At 39.4% G+C, this 17,874-nt stretch overlaps 1 protein-coding gene across 1 annotated transcript in view; it reads left to right on the forward strand.

The window, feature by feature from the left end:
• The first annotated feature begins 10 nt into the window (after nucleotides 1-10).
• slc15a4 (solute carrier family 15 member 4) overlaps nucleotides 11-17,874 on the forward strand; it is a 36,343-nt gene continuing 18,479 nt past the window's right edge. The window contains exons 1-7 of the mRNA XM_030416534.1: nucleotides 11-185; nucleotides 354-975; nucleotides 4,323-4,615; nucleotides 5,300-5,441; nucleotides 5,696-5,776; nucleotides 9,160-9,340; nucleotides 16,135-16,293. Coding sequence (XP_030272394.1) covers nucleotides 403-975; nucleotides 4,323-4,615; nucleotides 5,300-5,441; nucleotides 5,696-5,776; nucleotides 9,160-9,340; nucleotides 16,135-16,293 — 1,429 coding nt within the window. The 5' untranslated portion in view covers nucleotides 11-185; nucleotides 354-402. The remainder of the gene's footprint in view (nucleotides 186-353; nucleotides 976-4,322; nucleotides 4,616-5,299; nucleotides 5,442-5,695; nucleotides 5,777-9,159; nucleotides 9,341-16,134; nucleotides 16,294-17,874) is intronic.

The following is a 17,874-nucleotide window of genomic DNA, read 5'->3' on the forward strand; positions in this document are numbered from 1 at the left end:
CGCAACTTGTGACGGCTTGGTGACTGAGCGGTGTGTCACGCGACAGTACTGTGACACACTGTTTTCTGTTGACTTCCAGTTCTCCTTTGACGAAGTATTGACTTAAGCCGAGACAAAGTAAACATTTAAGCGCTGTGTTAATGGAGATAACTGAACACCACTGGGGCGTGCTTCAATAATTAAAGGTAATGTCAAACCAAACTCTTACCATGCTAGCGTTATGCTGAAGCTAGCTTACTTTAGGTCTTTTTAGTGGCTGTGTTGCATATGATAAGGAAGGGTTAGTTAGGCACAGCTAGCTGTTCTCTCTGTATGAGCTAACTTGTTTAACCTCCTCTGTATTTTATTTATAGGTTTGAACTCTTACTATACAAGAAGAACTTAAGTCACTGGAAGTTGGGAATGGCTAACAACAGGGATGCCAATGAGAGCACCCCTCTTTTGGACTCAGATTCTGGCCAAAGACCTTCACCACCATCCGTTTTCCAGGGAAGGAGACTGGCATGTGCAGCCATCCTGCTGGCTGAATCATTAGAAAGGATTGCATTCTACGGCATCACATCCAATCTTGTTCTTTTCCTCAATGGTAGCCCCTTTTATTGGGAGGGTACTCAGGCGAGCCAGGCACCTCTGATGTTCATGGGAGTTACTTATCTGATTTCACCATTTGGAGGCTGGTTGGCAGATGCTTACCTTGGGAAATTCTGGACAATAGCCGCAAGTTTGATCCTGTATTTTATCGGCATGCTGTTTTTCCCTTTCATTTCAAACGATGAAACCAGGATAAACCTATGTGGAGAAGAGATGGCGTTTCCTGTGCAACCTGCTGAGTGTCAGAACAGTACCAGTGCAAGCAATGTGACCTGCCCTATACGAGCCCCATATTGTGGCCCAGTAGTCTACACAGGACTTTTTTTGATTGCATTAGGTGTGGGTACTGTGAAGTCCAACATCACTCCCTTTGGGGCAGATCAGGTAAAGTATGGCCAGCACTTTCATATCACCAAGTGTGAACTAAAGAATGCAGAGAGGAGGTGAAATGGAGTTTGTTATAGAACCAGGCTGATCTCTGAGATTGGGTGTGCAGTGTGACATCATGTGAGACATGTGATGGGATTTCTATTGCACCGTGACAGTTTATTTAGACATGCATTCCCTTGATCGCCATGGCCCCTTTTAAGAATTTCCATTGCAAAGTTGCCACTGAGAAATCCTCTGTCTTTCTCTCAGTTAAACTAATGTACACACACAAACAACCAAAAACGATGCCTGAAATGGTACGTCCTACTAACAAGAAAACACTGGTCACTTATCTACAAGAAGCAGTCTCAAAAGTAGAAAAGTTAATCAATGTCATTGTTTTTCAAAATAATCTAACCCAGGTTGGGTAAAACCTTCCAAACGGAACTTGCAGGGTGAATATGATTAGCACTTGATTAGTACACACTACGCTTGTTAAAAGAGTGTCACGTTTCTGTCAATGCGCGCTTTGATCCTGCTCGAACACACACAATACGCAACATCAAGGACAATCCATACATTGCAGGGAAATATAAGAGAAACACAGAAATTGGTATAGCAGCACACAGCAGAAGCAAAATAGGGAATAAATCAGCTCTATTGTGCCAGTGATTGTCAAAAAGCCATTATGAAATCCTGGCAAAACAGGTTACTTTTTTGAGGAGTTAAGATGTAATATGAAGTACATCACTTAAAGGCACAATTTTCCCACTAATTCACCGCCAGCTGAAAGTCCTAATTAAGTGGCAGTGGGAGCTGTTAATACTTGAAATGCGTCTGGTTCAAGTAAAATTGTAGATTGCCTGTTACGTATGGCTTGATTTCTGACTAAGAAATAATTGCACCCTCGTGCAGTGGGAACACCGCTACAGTCACTGTTTTGAGTGTTATTTTGATGGAGTGCAGACATAAGATTAGAGTTTTAGTGGGGCTGCAGTAGGCCCTGAATGATATGGACATTTCAGGACACAGTTATCCTGTCCAACATAACTGCAATGCAGGATATTGTCCTCTTAATCATTAAAATATGCTTAAAACTCTGAAAACATACTCGATCACTTTAACCTTACATTTTGTTGGGAAACAAATATTTATTCTAAATGTTTTATTGCATCACTAATGGGACAAACTTATTATTTTAGGAAATAATCAATTAATCAAAGCATCTTAAATAATTACCATAAATAATGACACTCTCCTGCACAAATAAGGGATAACTAAATGGTGGTAACTTCATCTTGTTTTTTTAGTTTGGAATCTGTAATATTTACACACCCGATTTAACTTGATTTTATGGTGGATACTATGTGAACACATTGTTTTCAGCAATGCTGACAGGCCCAAGCAGTTGAAAGTAAATCATGAAACCAGTATAGGATTGTAAAACGGCAATCTAGACACATGCTTTTTAAAGTCATTTATCTGAGGATTTTCTGGATTATCTCAAGTCTGTTTATCACAATAGTGAAAATTATCGTGAGTGTCTTATTTTTAATCAAGATTCGCAATAAAATATTTTATGGTTTGCAGCTGATCTGTAAAATGGAGACTTTGGACATGAAATAAGACAGGATACAAAAGAAAGGAAACTGCTTTTTCTCCTATAACGAGTCACTGCAGATGTATTGTAATGTTTACTCGCCATATTCTGTATTTGATGAAGGTTCAACACTGAAAATGGATGGTAAATTAAATGTCCTATACTGACAAGACAAAAGGTTTGAGGGAACACAACCACTTACTCTGATTGATAATTTGTCAAGACTTAATGTACAGTAGGAGCTACAGAAGCACCCCTCTCTAAAATGTGTTTAATGCAGTTTTCAGTAACGTGTGGCAATCAGGTGGTCAGTTTGAGCGTGATGATGAATTTTTTAACTGCATTACACAGTTGCAGAGAGGAACACCAGAAAGATTTATGCCTAGCATCAGCTCGTAAATGCTGTGACATTATCTTCCCAGTAGTTAATTGTATCTGTACCGCTGCATCTATTGTGTTCTTATATAAAAGACATACCCACTTCATCACACATTGATAAAATCTTTTCCTCCACGGGGATAACTGTATGTGGAATGAATCAGTGCCATTATGAGAATAATATTATTTGCTGGCATAGATATTTAACTGAAATTATTGCTATGTTGGTAAGTAGGCTATCGTAGCAAATCCTGTAAGAATGCTCACAGTCAGCAGACCAAGTTGGGAATAAGACTCAACAATCAACTCAGTTTCCTACAAATTGGACCTTAAAACACATTTCATTCCCTATGAATTCTTCATAATAAAAGTCCCCTGATATTTAGCTTTTTTTCCCCACGAGCAGAATTTCCTGAAGCAGCTGAAAAAGCAAATGAGATAAAACAGTAAAAATAAAGCAGATATCTGGAAGTACAAAGAGGAGCACTGGAGAGAAACTTGAGAGCTGACACACAGAGACTTTTAAAAAAGGATTTTTTTTTTTTTATCTTGAGCGGGACAAGGTGGGTTGTCAGGGGTCACTGCAGCCCACTCGGCGCAGCCAAAAGTGCCAGTGGAAAAGCCCCAAAAGAATTGTTGAGTTTTTCTTACCTTAGAATGAGCCTTTTCTCTCTACAGAGGGAGTGGGTCTTCTTACATGTGTCTACCATGTTAACTTACATTTTTTTCTACAGTAGCCTTGAACAGACAAACTGAACACTAACTCTAGAGAGGGACTTTGCATTTTACATTTCACATTTTAGCAACCACCGCCAGGGAGGGTCAGACGAGGGGTGTTAGGTTAGTTGTACTCTGCAACCTTGCGGGTTTTGCAAAGTAACTAGTAACCAAAAGTTATCAAATAAATGGAAAGGGGTGGAAGTATTAAGTAGCAGAAAATGGAAATACTTAATTCTACACGCTGGACATTTTTAATTAAATAATTATCGCACGAATTTCAGTAATTTAAACAGTTTTATGTATTGAGTAAAACTTGTTGTCACACCTCTGTCAGTTTCAGCTTGTGATCAATGTTCCTCGTTGTCACTGCAGTTTGCCTTTTTCTCATATTTTTTGTCAGGGTTTTTCAGGCATGCATTAATGACCAATGCAGCTACTATTTGAATGCATATGATTTGTTCTCTGGACTCATTTTCCTCGTGTGACCGGGCTTCTTCTGTAGCTGGCAAATTCTGCTAGTTTATTATCAAACTGGTCTAACACATAGCTGTAGCGATGTTCAGAGATTCAGCTCTTTATTATAATTGTTTTTCGTTCCTCTATATTGTACCAACTTAAAGTCGCATGATATGTTGTGGCCATCCTGCATTGTGTGTGCTCTTAGGTCAAAGACAGAGGACCAGAGGCCACGCGAAGATTCTTCAACTGGTTCTACTGGTGCATCAATCTAGGAGCCATCCTGTCTCTGGGAGGGGTGGCCTACATCCAGCAGAATATCAGTTTCGTGCTCGGCTACATCATTCCCACTGTGTGCCTGGGGATCTCCTTCCTTGTTTTCCTCCTGGGCCGGACTGTCTTCATCACCAAACCTGCTGATGGCAGTGCCTTCACATATCTGTTCAAGATCCTGGGCTTTGCCTGCTGCTCCAAGAGACCAAAGGAGTCTAACCTGCTCCGGTGAGAGTGAGATGCTACCTTTTGGGTGTCATTTTAGAGCATTTTATGTAGTGATGGGAAAAATACAGCACAAAAGTGTATTGTCAGGCTATAAAAGTGGTGATTCATTCCTTCAATGACAAGTAGTGCATTCACAGTAACTGTGGTGTAGCAAAGCATTCATCCGTCTCAATGGCAAGGCTCTTAGCAAGTGTTTTGGTTTATGGCAGAGGCCTGTGGCATGGGTACGCTCATCCAGCAGATTAACAGCCAGGTGTTGTCGGTAGACTTTTAAGTTGAAGCCTCATTTGATCCCCCTGAATAATAATTTTTTCCCGACTGGTCCATTCTTTCATCTTCATTCCCTGTGGTGAAAAGTTATTCTGAAGTGCTGTTATTTGACTTTGAACCAAAGTAGTACAATTGGTTCAAAAATTTGACATTGGATATTTTAAGTTGGCCAATCCTGCAGCCTTTCAAGAATTCTTCATTAAGACATATTCTCCAGAGATGGGGATTATAGGCTTTAGAATAAAGTTTTTTTCCTATCTCTAGAACTGCTGTTCACAAAAAAGGCTGCTCAAGGCTCACACTTAAAGAGTTTAGGATACTATATTTATTTATGTGTTTATTTACGTCACAATTACTCTGAAGATTTAAAGAGTATTTTAAAGGTCCTTTGATCTTATTTTATTCCCATGAAAGCAACAAGCCAACACTGCTCGACAGTGCCAAAGTGACCTATGGAGGGAAATTTCCGGAAGAGAAAGTCGAGGAGGTGAAAGCTCTGGTGAAAATCCTCCCAGTCTTCTTCGCCCTTATCCCGTACTGGACTGTGTACTTCCAGGTAAGATCATCCCTTTTTTAGGTGTGACAAACTGTATGAGTTTTTGTCACACATAAGATGATAAATATGAAGAAATTGCATATGGCAATATGAGCTTTCCAGATGGAGATATGCAAAATCATGTGTTAATATGAGGAAAAATAATTTTTTCTGTTTCAATATTGGAGACGAATGGTTCTATGCCAGACATCCTAGTGATCATTACACTGAGAATTACTTCATGCTGAGACCCTAATCTCCTTATTGCGTTGCAGATGCAGACAACCTACATCCTGCAGAGCCTTCATCTGAAGATCCCCGGTAGTGCCTCGAACAACACCGCTGAACCCCAAAAGGTAAACTAAAGGGAAGACACTCTCAGTCCAACTACCTGTGTTGCCTGTGGCTTGACTTTTTAATATGTTATCAAGGAGCGGCTGTATGATTTCATTGAGTTAAACACACCATTTCAACCAACCTGCCTCCATAAATAGAAGTGAACTAGATTTCACTGCTGAAACTAAAGGAGTCAGTAGGTCACTGACACAATGGTAGACAACAGCTGGAGGCATCAGCAAAAGCTTTGGGGATTAAGTGAGAACTTGACTTCACAGACTAATACCTTGCAGATTAGCAACCTGGCTGTGATTGTCCCCCCCAGAGCAACACTTCCAGCTGATTCTTCATGACTAGCGCTGCTGTTTCTGTTGACATGACTGTTTGTTGTGTTCTCGATGACTGACACCGTCTGTTATTCCACGTAGTACGTGACTCCTCAAAAAACAAAGTTTTAAAACTGAGCAAGCTTCGTCTGCTTGCTCTTCTTTTTGAATAGGCATGCTTGAGGTGATAGTGAAGTGAGCCAACTTCATGGAAATGTGAAGTGAAACCTCCGCCTGTAAACCACACAATCTAACCTAAATATACACATGCAGTATATTCGTACATTTTACAATGATATGCACGAAAATTTGTGAAACTGTGAAAGTGTCTGATGTAGTTTATTTGCTTATAATCCACTGTTTTTGACAATGCTACACAACTCTATTTTTTTTTTCTTTCCATCACGTGCTATGTAGTATCGTAACAAAACAGAACTAAGCCTTTTCTGCTACCAGCACAGACATTTTTCTACATCAAAAGGGAAGTGAGATTAGAGAGATCTGTGATTTGCTCCCTCACCTCACCTGACTCATTTCAATGACTAAGATGAAAAAATACTGTCTCCTCAAGGATACTGAGCAATAAAGACTGCTAATGGGAGGCAGTAGTGAACGTGTTAATTAGTTTTAATTAGATTTGTTTATGAGATTACTACTCCACCTGCATTTCATGTCTCCATATAAATTATACTTTAATTAGTTGTGGCTTGAATTGCATTTACTTTTTCTTTAAATTCAGGTTTATAATACCCTGTGAAAGGGCTGCATGATGTTGAAGTCAAGTAATCAAGTAATTGTGGTGATTTTATGAAGGAGTGCATTTTATCAAACAACCATAGGAGGCCCCGTTTGATAAATTGATTAAAAATTAGCAACAGGCATCATTCCCCCTGTATCCAAACTAGGCTTGGGCCGACATTCGGTATTATTGACTTTCACAATACTTTTCATATTGCATATCCAACAGCTATGTGATTCCTCACCTGAGAGCAACGACTCTGACTGTATTAACATTTTTTACAGACAAGCTGACAAGCCGCCCAAGCTTATCCATAAACTTTAAAGGTCCCAAATTCCAAATTAAGTTCCACTTGTGCTTCCAGTTCAGCACCAGCATGTTGGACCAAAACAAACCTGTGTGTCAACCACACCTACCCTCTCCCTTCGCCCCCCACGCACTCTGCCCTCTCTACCTCCGAGTTCTCAGCAGCACTCAGGAAGGAATAAGGTTAAACTTTTTTGGAGGATGTCAAGTGACAATTTAAGTACATTAGGCAAGCAGGAGTATGTACATATTGGCTTTATTTGTTCTGTAACTACCAAAGTTGGTAACAAGAAATGGGCGCTAACAGGTGGAGAGAAAAAGCATATGTGTGTGTTCTGACATATGCCACTTTTTGGGACAAACAACGGAGTCAAGACCGCATTTGCATTAAATGACTCAGTAGCCTAAGTCCATGGTTTTCCCACACACACACAATACACAGTCCCATGCTTGCTGTGTCTATTCATAAGAAGGGTGGTTCAAAGGTCCAAAAAGCAGAGAATCTCAATAACAACACACAGAGAGGGAGTTTGACGTCATTTTCTGCTCAGGATATCTTTACCTCACTATATCTTTACATTGCAAATAGTTGTTTCCTTACATCTACTGAGGCTGAACCTTTAGAGTAAAATATGTAATATTGGACGGACTGCTCTTGCCGGTGAACAATGGAAAACTGTGTGAGTTTTCCCTTTGTATCAAGCTGCAAAAAATTTGTAACATTATGTGTTGAGTTAATTTGCCTTACTTGACATTGGATGTCCTGTGATGTCACTAATGCATGTGTGCACTTTGCAGTTTCATTGTTGAATGCTATATTGTGTAGGCCTACCCAGTGATCCATATAGAGAAGTGGTTAGCCAACCTTTTTGGCTTGTGACCTTTATATATTAAAAAAATCAGTCACTACCCCTTTTTCAATAATAACACATTTTTAACTGAGTGATATGTGTGTGTGTGTTGTGTTGTGTTAATCACTAACAATTAGTAAAACTATTAAAATTCTGATAATGTGACAGCACTACACTATTTAATTGTAATGCTGTGTTGTCACATTTTAACTTTACCGAAAAATTGCAGATTCTGCGATGTGGATATGTCATTTATTTTCAGTGTGATTTTGATAATATTTTGTTTATATGTGCAACAATTTGACATGCGTATCATAGGCTTAGGGAAGTAGTAAAAGCAGAACATCATGTCCACGACTTACCTGTTTCTGCTGGAACACCTCTTTTGTTTTTGACAGGTTTTCCTTGGCAAAGAGAGGGTCTGACTTTACATGTTCTGTCATTTTGAATATGGGGAAAACAAGGGAGGAAAACACTTCTTAAGGAGCTGCGTATAGATTGCCAGCGGTGACTCCAAGAAATGGAATTTCAATTTGAGAATAAATGATGCTATCAGAAGTGTTAAACCAGAAACCCATCAGGAGCTCAGATGGCACTTGGAATTTGAATTGCAAAAAACATCCACAGCAGTTTGCAGTCTTTCATTGCTCACTCAATGAGATGTTGGCGTGTAGATACTTTGTATGCTCACAGTAGCTTTTCTCTCTGATTGATACGTCTTCCACTCTGTTTGCACAGTGTAATTATTCCTTTCATAGACAACACTTTATGGTAATGGGTTCAGATTTTTGCTGAAAATGTTAGTTTTGAATTAAGTGAGTTACCTTTTTTTTTATGCCACTTACATATTTAATGTGCATGTTAAACCAGCTCTACTTTTGATGATAGTTATAACAACAACAATAATTCTACTATTTACTTTCTAATAATTGATATGAATGTGCTGTCTTTTTTTTGGATTGAATGAATATTTTTCATTTCATTATGTTTGGTTTTGGCCACCTGAGGGTGCCAAAGCAATATCAAGCCCCAAGTACACACACTCACACACACACATGCACATTCATATAGACACAAGAACTTGGTGAACTGTATTTGAATGCGCTGACATTCTCCGTAGTTGTCATGCTTTGTCGCTTTTTGCACAGATTTACCTAATTTTTCTCTCCTGGATCCCCCAGATGACGTTCCACTTCCCGGCCGCCTGGCTCACCATGTTTGATGCAGTGCTCATCCTTATGCTGATTCCCCTTAAGGACAAAGTGGTGGACCCCATTCTGAAACGGCGCGGCCTGCTGCCTTCTTCCCTGAAGAGGATTGCAGTGGGGATGTTCTTTGTTATGTGGTCGGCTGTGGCAGCGGGTGAGTGCACTAACAGACATGTCCTCTCTGTGCTCTCACATAAGTAGGCCACATGAACACTTATTAAACAACAAAGTTAGCACTTGTGGTAAATGCCACATGCAATTAGTTGTTCCAAGGCAACGAGCAATGCAGCTTTGGTGCTGCATCTACATAACGAATTCAGTTTAATTTGAAAGACCTGTGAAACATTGCACTAATATGTCAGTTCCTCACCCACAATGATAGTAATGTGGCAGGCAGTACAGGGAATATTGTTGCTTAGTATCTAAGTATGATTTACAGATATTTGGCTAAATCCTTTGTTTTTACTTTCTAAGTTAAGTTCAGTGTGTTGCTTTGTGTGAGACTCAGCAGATGGTCTGTCCCAGATGTATTAATTGTCCCTGGATAAAAACATCACTTTTCATCTGGAAAATGGAAAAAAAAGCCCTAGAGGTTTTTATTGCCCTGCAGAGCACAGGGGGAACTGTGGCATCTTTTTGGTCCTGATCGACTGCACCCGCATACAGTAACGCAGCTCAGTCCTATTCACTTCAAGACTATGAATTATTTTGGAAGTAAAGTCTCAGCCAGGCCTATCAACGGGTGCTGTTGCTGCATTGATACATCCAGGCTAAAATGTTTTGAGGGAGACAAGCCACCGAGGCAGGAAGAAAGCAAATCAGTAACACTCCTGACAATCAATGCACAATATATTTTCTGTAGCCACTGCCCTTTCTCCTTCCTCAGATGCACAATACACTGGCAACTTTGATTATGAGCATGTTATGTCATTAGTGACCTTTTAGGAAATGACTGGTGTGCTTCAACCTGCCAATTGACGGTTAATCATGCACTCGTTTGACGACAAATTTACCAGTACATGTTTATCTAATACTTCATGCAATATTAATTTTAGAAATGATTTACATGTTGCCAAATGCGATTCTGTATGTGTATCCTGCATGAGCAGCCCCATGATTAGAGATGTCAAATTAATTTGAAGAGATGTTATTTACACCCTAAATACACAGCCAAGCTCATGCACCAAACCAACTGTATGGAGCCATATTATGTTGTGTTTGGTTGTTTTTTTTTTGTTAGTTTTCAAAACAATTCTCCAGCTGCTTCAGTTGTTTAGAAGCATGATTCTGAACTGTTTTGCTTTACTGAAGCTCCGGGAATGTTTTCACATGACTTTCTATCAGCATGGTGGTGAGTAGATTATGATTGAGTTTTCATTTAAAGGGTGAACTGCACCTTTACTTTACTTTCTTTTAATCAAAAAAAGCAACTTTTTGGGGTATTTTTATGGCTTTATAAAAATAATAGGACAGCTCAGAGATGACAGGAAACAGAATGAGAGAGAGGGGGTGGGACCCGCAGAAAAAGGACTCCAGGTCGGACTCAAACCAGGGGCCACTGCAGGGAGGACAAGGCCTCTGTACAAGTAACAAGTTTACAAGTTTACTTGGGGACGCCTGCTCTACCAACTGAGCTAATGGGCGCCCACTGCACCTTTACTTATTGCCATTTTCAGAAACCCCATTCACACTGCCCTTCGAGTGCAGGGATTCTGTGCCAATTCTCCGCATCCTCCTCTGTGTGAAAGTCTCAGATGCAGCGAGGGGTTTTCACTTTCACTCTGATGCGCCTCTGGAGGTAGTATCAGAGGCGCAGAATTGGCGAACTGTACCTGTGTGTGGTGGGTCAGGATCTCAATCACAACACAGTATAACTACATCCACATGATTACAAACAGTCAGCAGGTGTATGATTGACAGGTAGACAGCGGGGAAAAAAACTAGCTTCACGCCTCTTTTGGATCTGCATTGCCGGCTTGCTGTGTGAATTACACACTGGTGCGTCTTTACATTGGAGCTGCTTGGCTCTGTGAATGGTGTAGATATGGCGAACCACCACTGCAGCGATAATGCGCCATCTCTGTGTTAATAGGGCTAGAGTCATCTGACAGCAGAATGTGTAAACGGCCACATGGTCAACAGACAAATACATGGATCTAAAAGAACATGTTTCATATATAGTTCAAACCCATGTTTAAGAGCCTTTTAATGAGCTCAAATAAGTCAACATTCTCAGTGCCTGATTCAAGCAGCTGTACAATATGTGGTGTGTGTGTGTGTGTGTGTGATCTATACACTGAATGTATGATACGTAGATTAAAAGGAATAGACCCATCTAAACATCTGTGTGATGCTGTTTTTAGGGATACAAGAATGAAACTGGCCTAGACTCTCCTCCCTGCGCCTTACTTTTTATGGACATGGTGAAGAAGAGATGAGAAAGTTTGTTGACTGAGAGTCTGAGAGTTATGAAAGCCTGACTGAGCCCATCAGAACCATCCTTTTCAATCAGCCGATGTGCTAAAAGGTCCATTTACCGAATCTAATATGTCTAATGTGTTCGGTTTAAAGTAATATTTTCTTTTTAGAAGACATGAGCAATCATAGGAGGAAAGGTGCTCAAATATGTTCATTTCTGATGTTCAAAAGCCATTCAGGTATTTACTTTTCCATTTGGCTTCTTGAAAGAAAGTGCAATCCTTGCATTTGAATTCAGACTCAATAAATTCTGAATATTACAGAAAGCAATTTTGAGCCCTGGAACTGTAGAGAAAGGGTTTATGATGGTGCAGCAGTGTGGCCATTGGTCACAGAACAGTAGAACTAGTGTACAGCATGGGTCTGACCTGGATTTAAGAAGACAAATCAGGCGTCTGGATCACATCTGTACACTAATGTAGTTTGTAAAATGAGCCGCATTATTAATGATATTGTATCTGCATCTTATTTGAACTATTATTCATCCAGGAATAATTTGCTGAGCCTCAGTGTTGTTTATCCTCAGCACTGCCTTGCTTCACACTAATTCAGTTACACACATTGACTCCTGGGAGCTGCCTGACACTGTTAAACTGCATTTCCCTCAGCTGGGTTTCTGTGGGTCCTCAGTGCTTATCTGCATCTGTCCACTTAGTGAAATCATGTTGTGTTCAGAGACTGACAGATGGACAGTTTGGAATGACCAAGTATGGCATCTCTTTCCCAGAGAATAGCCAGTCCAACACATTGCATTGTCAGCCTGCCGCTCGTTGTCCACAACATCAGCCACACCACTGCTGTCTAGAGTTAGAATCAATTTCATCACCATGTGCAAGAAATGTGCAGGAGTTTGTCATGATGACATTGGTGCGGCAATATTTCACTGGCTTCCGTCGGCTCAGTGACGCGCATGGCACAAGGAGGTCTGGACCTCCCATGCAGTGAAAAAGGACGATTGAAGACATGCTGTCAAGCGGACAGTGTACTGTTTCTGATCCCCCTTTCATTTGTGTCCAACAGTCCCAGACTTCAGCCGCGCACTGAGGCCAGCTCTGAAAAGCTGCACTGACATTGCTTTTGAAGAGATTTTATTTTATTTTTTTATCACATTCTCTTAACTTTATATACTAATCTGCTTTGGTTAAAGCTCAGTGGCTTTTAGGTGTCCAGAACCATCTTCTTTTTTTAATTTTTATTTTTTTATTTATTTTTTTATGAAAGCTGGAGTAGAGTTGCCAAGGATCACACTGGGTTGTTTGATGTGTGATGTTTAGAAAGAGAAAAAAGCAGGGATGTGTGTTTCTAGTGAGATTTGCTCTGGGCAGCCCAGTGGCCTCACTGCCTGAGATGGACGCTTGGTATTATAGGATAGCCGGATTACAAGGCTGCAACTCCTCTCAAATACAGCATTAAGTGTAGTTATGATAGGAGGCTGTCTCTGGGAGTTATCTGGAAATAGCCGCTGGTTACATGATAATAGCTATCGAATAAAGCTTTTAGGAGGCGGCGGCAGTTGATGACAACTGCTTGGCTCTTATTATTGAACAGTCTGCACTGATCCATTCTGAGCTGCCATAATATGGAAGCGTGCAGATGTGATCTTAGTGAAGTGGTACAGTAGCCTTTAAACTAGCTAAATGCTTAATGAGCTGTCACTGATTCCTCTAACTCGAACAGTGTCAGGCTGTTTGTTTATGTCATGGCCTTTAATAAGAATTTCTTCATCCTGACTGAAATATACAAACCTTCAGATTCACCCTAGTTTCAATTTATATTTTTTTCTTTAGTGTGTATACATATATATATATATATATATATATATATTATATATATATATATATATATATATATATATATATATATATTATATATATATATATATAATATATATATATATATATATATATATATATATTTTTATTATATTTTATATATATATATATATATATATATATTTTATATATATATCTATCTATCTATATACTATATATATATATATCTCTATATTTATATCTCTATATATATTACTCTATATTCTATATTTATATCTATTCCTATCTTCTATCTATTCTCTCTCTCTCTCTTCTCTCTCTCTATCTACTTCTCTCTCTCTCTCTTTCTCCTCTCATATCTTCTCCTATATCTCCTCTTCTCCTTCTCTCTCTCTCTCTCTTCTTCTCTCTCTCTCTCTCTCTTCCTCTTCTCTCTCTATCTTATATATATATATATATATATATATATATATACATACACATTTTGTGAATACATTTTCACAAAAGCAATTTCTGATGGGAGACACTAGAGGTACTGGTGTTAGTTTTGCAGATGAACACACCTTCACCCTGCAAGTTAAGGAATTCCTCACTGTTTTATTTGCTACTGTAAACGCTGGTTGATGTTATTGTGTCTTGCTAGTAAAGCTCAGCTAACAACTTGCTAACATGTGTGAATGACCTGTTTTTCAGTGCAGAAAAAATGTAAAATGAATGGATGATTATAAATCTGTGTTTATTTCATTCGATGGGGGCAGTAAAGAAAGGTCTAACATATCCTTTGTTTGACATCCTACAAGAGGTCAGCAACCAAAGACAGACTCCCAGGATAGGGGGCTTGTATCCCTCTGCCCTCAGTGGGATTTCTGCCTGTGCACATGCCATTCAAAAATGCCACCCCAGTTGAGTTGGCAATAGTACGTACAAAGAAACCATACATACATGAACAAAGATAAAATAAAATAGATTTTTTTCTGCCCAAAGTTTTATTGCCCAAATTTGTTTGTTTCAGCAGTTAACTACACAAACATGGCAAAAATGTCATTTAATTATTTTAATTGTTCTGTGATTTTATCTGCTTTGTTAGTGCATGTTTTATTCTGCTTTGTGTGTCCTGTGTTTAATTGCTTTTAGCTTGCCTTATTCACTTCTGTTTTGCACAGCACTTTGTAACTGTTGAGAGAGGTGCTTTATAAAGAAAGTTGTTTATTATTATCAATACCAGCAAATCCAGATTTAGTTGAATTTCTGGCAAGACACTGCAAAATCTAGCTAAAGTGGAATTAGACAACTTTTCCACAATGTGGTGGTTGGCACCTCTATCACCAAGACTGCGGTAGCAACATTACTAGTGCTATGAAGCCTGGCCACTTTCCAAAGTAACAAACAACCGTAAGAATCCATATAGGACCTAGAAACCATGATCTCAGTGCTGTAAAAAGGGCTTTGTTACTTATATATCTAGTAGAAAGAATGCCAGTTTTAAACTGTCTGAAGTCCTCATGGTAAACATCATAAGATGCAGTCTGGACTTGAAGAGGGTGGTATGGGATTTTTCTCATGGATACGCTAAAAGATCAGAGCATGTATACTCCCCTGCAAGCCTGTAAGAAAACATTTTGCCCTGTGAATGTGTATTGATAATTGACAATTTATTGATCTGTTTGATTAAGTGATTTCAAATAAAGATAATTTGGCTGTAAGGGAAAAGCTTGTTTTGTCCTCACAATACAGTTGTGTAACAATCTGAGTAGGCTTTTTACAGTACCTTTGATTATAAAATCCTGCACTCTGTGACAATGAGTAATGAGGAGGAGTCAAATGCGCGGGACCATGGACAGTGTCACAGACAGCTCCTGGCATCATTACTGGCCGCGCGCAATAATGATGTGTGTGTTTATGTGTAGCAGCTGTCGCAGTTTCACACATTAAAAAAAAATGTGATTGAATGTGTGTTATCTAGCAAGTGTTGGTCGGTAGATTTACCAATTACAATTCTGTCCCACCAGACTTGACATGATGTGCGTGTTGCATTTGCTTATCAGCGGAGAAGTGAGATCCAAGTGGTCTGTCGAGACACATTTTAATGCCTGTGTGAACAGACGTACTTAGGGCTGTCCACTTGTCATCTGACTACAAAGGTAATAAATAAGGTGATAATACCAGGTGTAAAGAGAAAATAAAAAATGTTTTTAATGGGGGCCCACTCAAGGATAGTCCCGCGACTTTAACGTTATGGTCCCGCGTCCATTACTTAGCTTTGTACAGCCTCGCATAAAACAGCTCTGGCCGACTAGCCAAGGAAGCTAAGCTAAGAAAACTTTGTATGAAAACTGAGGCCACAAATTTACCTGAGGTAACAATGCCTCTTCCTGGCAGACGGGCTTCCTTTCGCCGTAATTGGAGCTTCATTTTTCCCTGGAAGAATCTAACCTGGTCTATATGGATCCAAACTGTACTCAAACTTTCTACAGCCATTACACTGTGTAATCAGTATTTATCTCAGAATAAGTTAAAGCAAAAAAGTTTACTTGCTCCAACTACTAGTAATGTGATGTGTAATATAGTCCACTGCTGCCAGACACAGATTATGTCTGCTTTTGTGTTTTACCACATTACTTTGTCCGTTTTTGCTTAGATTGCTTCTCAGCAAACTGTGCTCATATAAATTTCTCTCTTTCTCTTTTTGACCCCTCAGGTATCTTGGAGACCAAACGCCTGGAGATCATTCAATCAAATGGAACCATTGACCAGGTGGTTGGGACAGTTGTCTACTACGCAGCAGATTTACCCATATGGTGGCAAGTGCCTCAATATGTGCTGATAGGAATCAGCGAAATCTTTGCCAGCATTGCAGGTACATTTATTTGACATCTCCTGTGTCTTATTTAGCACTGTGGTTAGGCAGACATGATGATTCAGACTAATAGTGAAATGCAGTACCCTCCAGTGATGAACCTCGTGGTAGCGAGCCACTCTGAAAGGATGTGGGCCAAAAACTGTAGTGCACATTCTTCTAAGCAAAATGCAGCGAAGACTAAACCCTTTTTTGAGCTCTTTGTTTGATTCATTGCCAGACTACAGCGGCTTAATGTGTTTGAGGGTTGTAGTCCAGAGTAAATAGCCCAAGAAGTCGATCGATAGTTGATTATCTTGATTTTTTCACACCGTTCAGTAATGGGACATTTTATAAATACGGTGTGGATAAAGTAACCTTTTAAAGTTGAAATGATGATGACAGCCACAAACCAGCATCTCTTCCTGCGCTTGTTGTTCAGATATAGTAGATACTAAAACAAATATGTATACTGCACCACGTATCCCAAGGGTATCACAACACACAACACAATTAGCATCATAACATGAACTTTTCACCCTCATGTTCAGTCAGCTGTTGTGCTGACATTTACCTCTATGTACTTGAGTATATACAGCGTATGAAACAGAGAGAGATAATAATACTGACAAATTGTACTGCAGCACGCTGTAGTGCTAGTTCCCTCCTTCTGAAAGTTGAAGAAAACTGTTGGGCATCGGAGGAGATATTCATTTACTGAGTGCCATTCTAGTTTAAAAATTGACTACTTTGGCCCTGATGCAGCATGCAATCTGTGATCTAACTAGAGTTATCAAATATCAGCAAGTGTAGCAGAGTAAGAATATGATATTTTTCCCAAAAATGTATCAGAGTGGTAGTTTAAAGTTGGAGAAAATGCAAAACTGTAACAAGACAAATAATATACTTTTATCTAAAATACTTGAACACATTTCGTGAACACAAAAGGAACAGAAGGAAAAAAAACATATATGGCCCTTTTCATAATGATAACATACAATACTGTTTATACAGATGGCAATCACTTTGTTCTATTCACAGATCATAAAAAGATTAAACAATACACGTTCAGATAAATAATAATGATCCTAATAAAAAATATTATGAAGTAAAGCGTTTCACAATTTTTTTCTTTATGAATTCATTCAAATTGCATGATATTTGAGCAGCATTTTATGCAATTGTCCAAAGAATTCCACAGTTTCACTCCAAATACTGAAATACACACCTGCTTTAGTGGGGATCTATGCAACCTCCCCCGTCTCTCTTGGTTGCCTCTAAAAGCCTGCGGACGATTTGTTGAAGTTGTTCAATGCCACTGGACTGTGGATTCCTTTGTGAAGGACCAGGACTTTCCCCGTGAGTCCAAAGGATGTGACTTCATGCTGGTTCTCGAGTGCCTGGTATTAGTGCCTCTCTCTGCTCCGCTAATAGAACATTATAAGCTAACATTTAGAAATGGAGTCCACTATTATGAACTAACACACGCCTTCCAGCCAACACAGCAGTTCCAAGGGTCACCTTTCATGTCGTATACTCTACTTAAGTCTAGTACCAAGAAAATGTACTTTCCATTGTACATTCAATCACTGAGAAACCTCT

This window comes from Sparus aurata, chromosome 5 (assembly GCF_900880675.1).
Source record: "Sparus aurata chromosome 5, fSpaAur1.1, whole genome shotgun sequence".
Classification (NCBI taxonomy): Eukaryota; Metazoa; Chordata; class Actinopteri; order Spariformes; family Sparidae; genus Sparus; species Sparus aurata.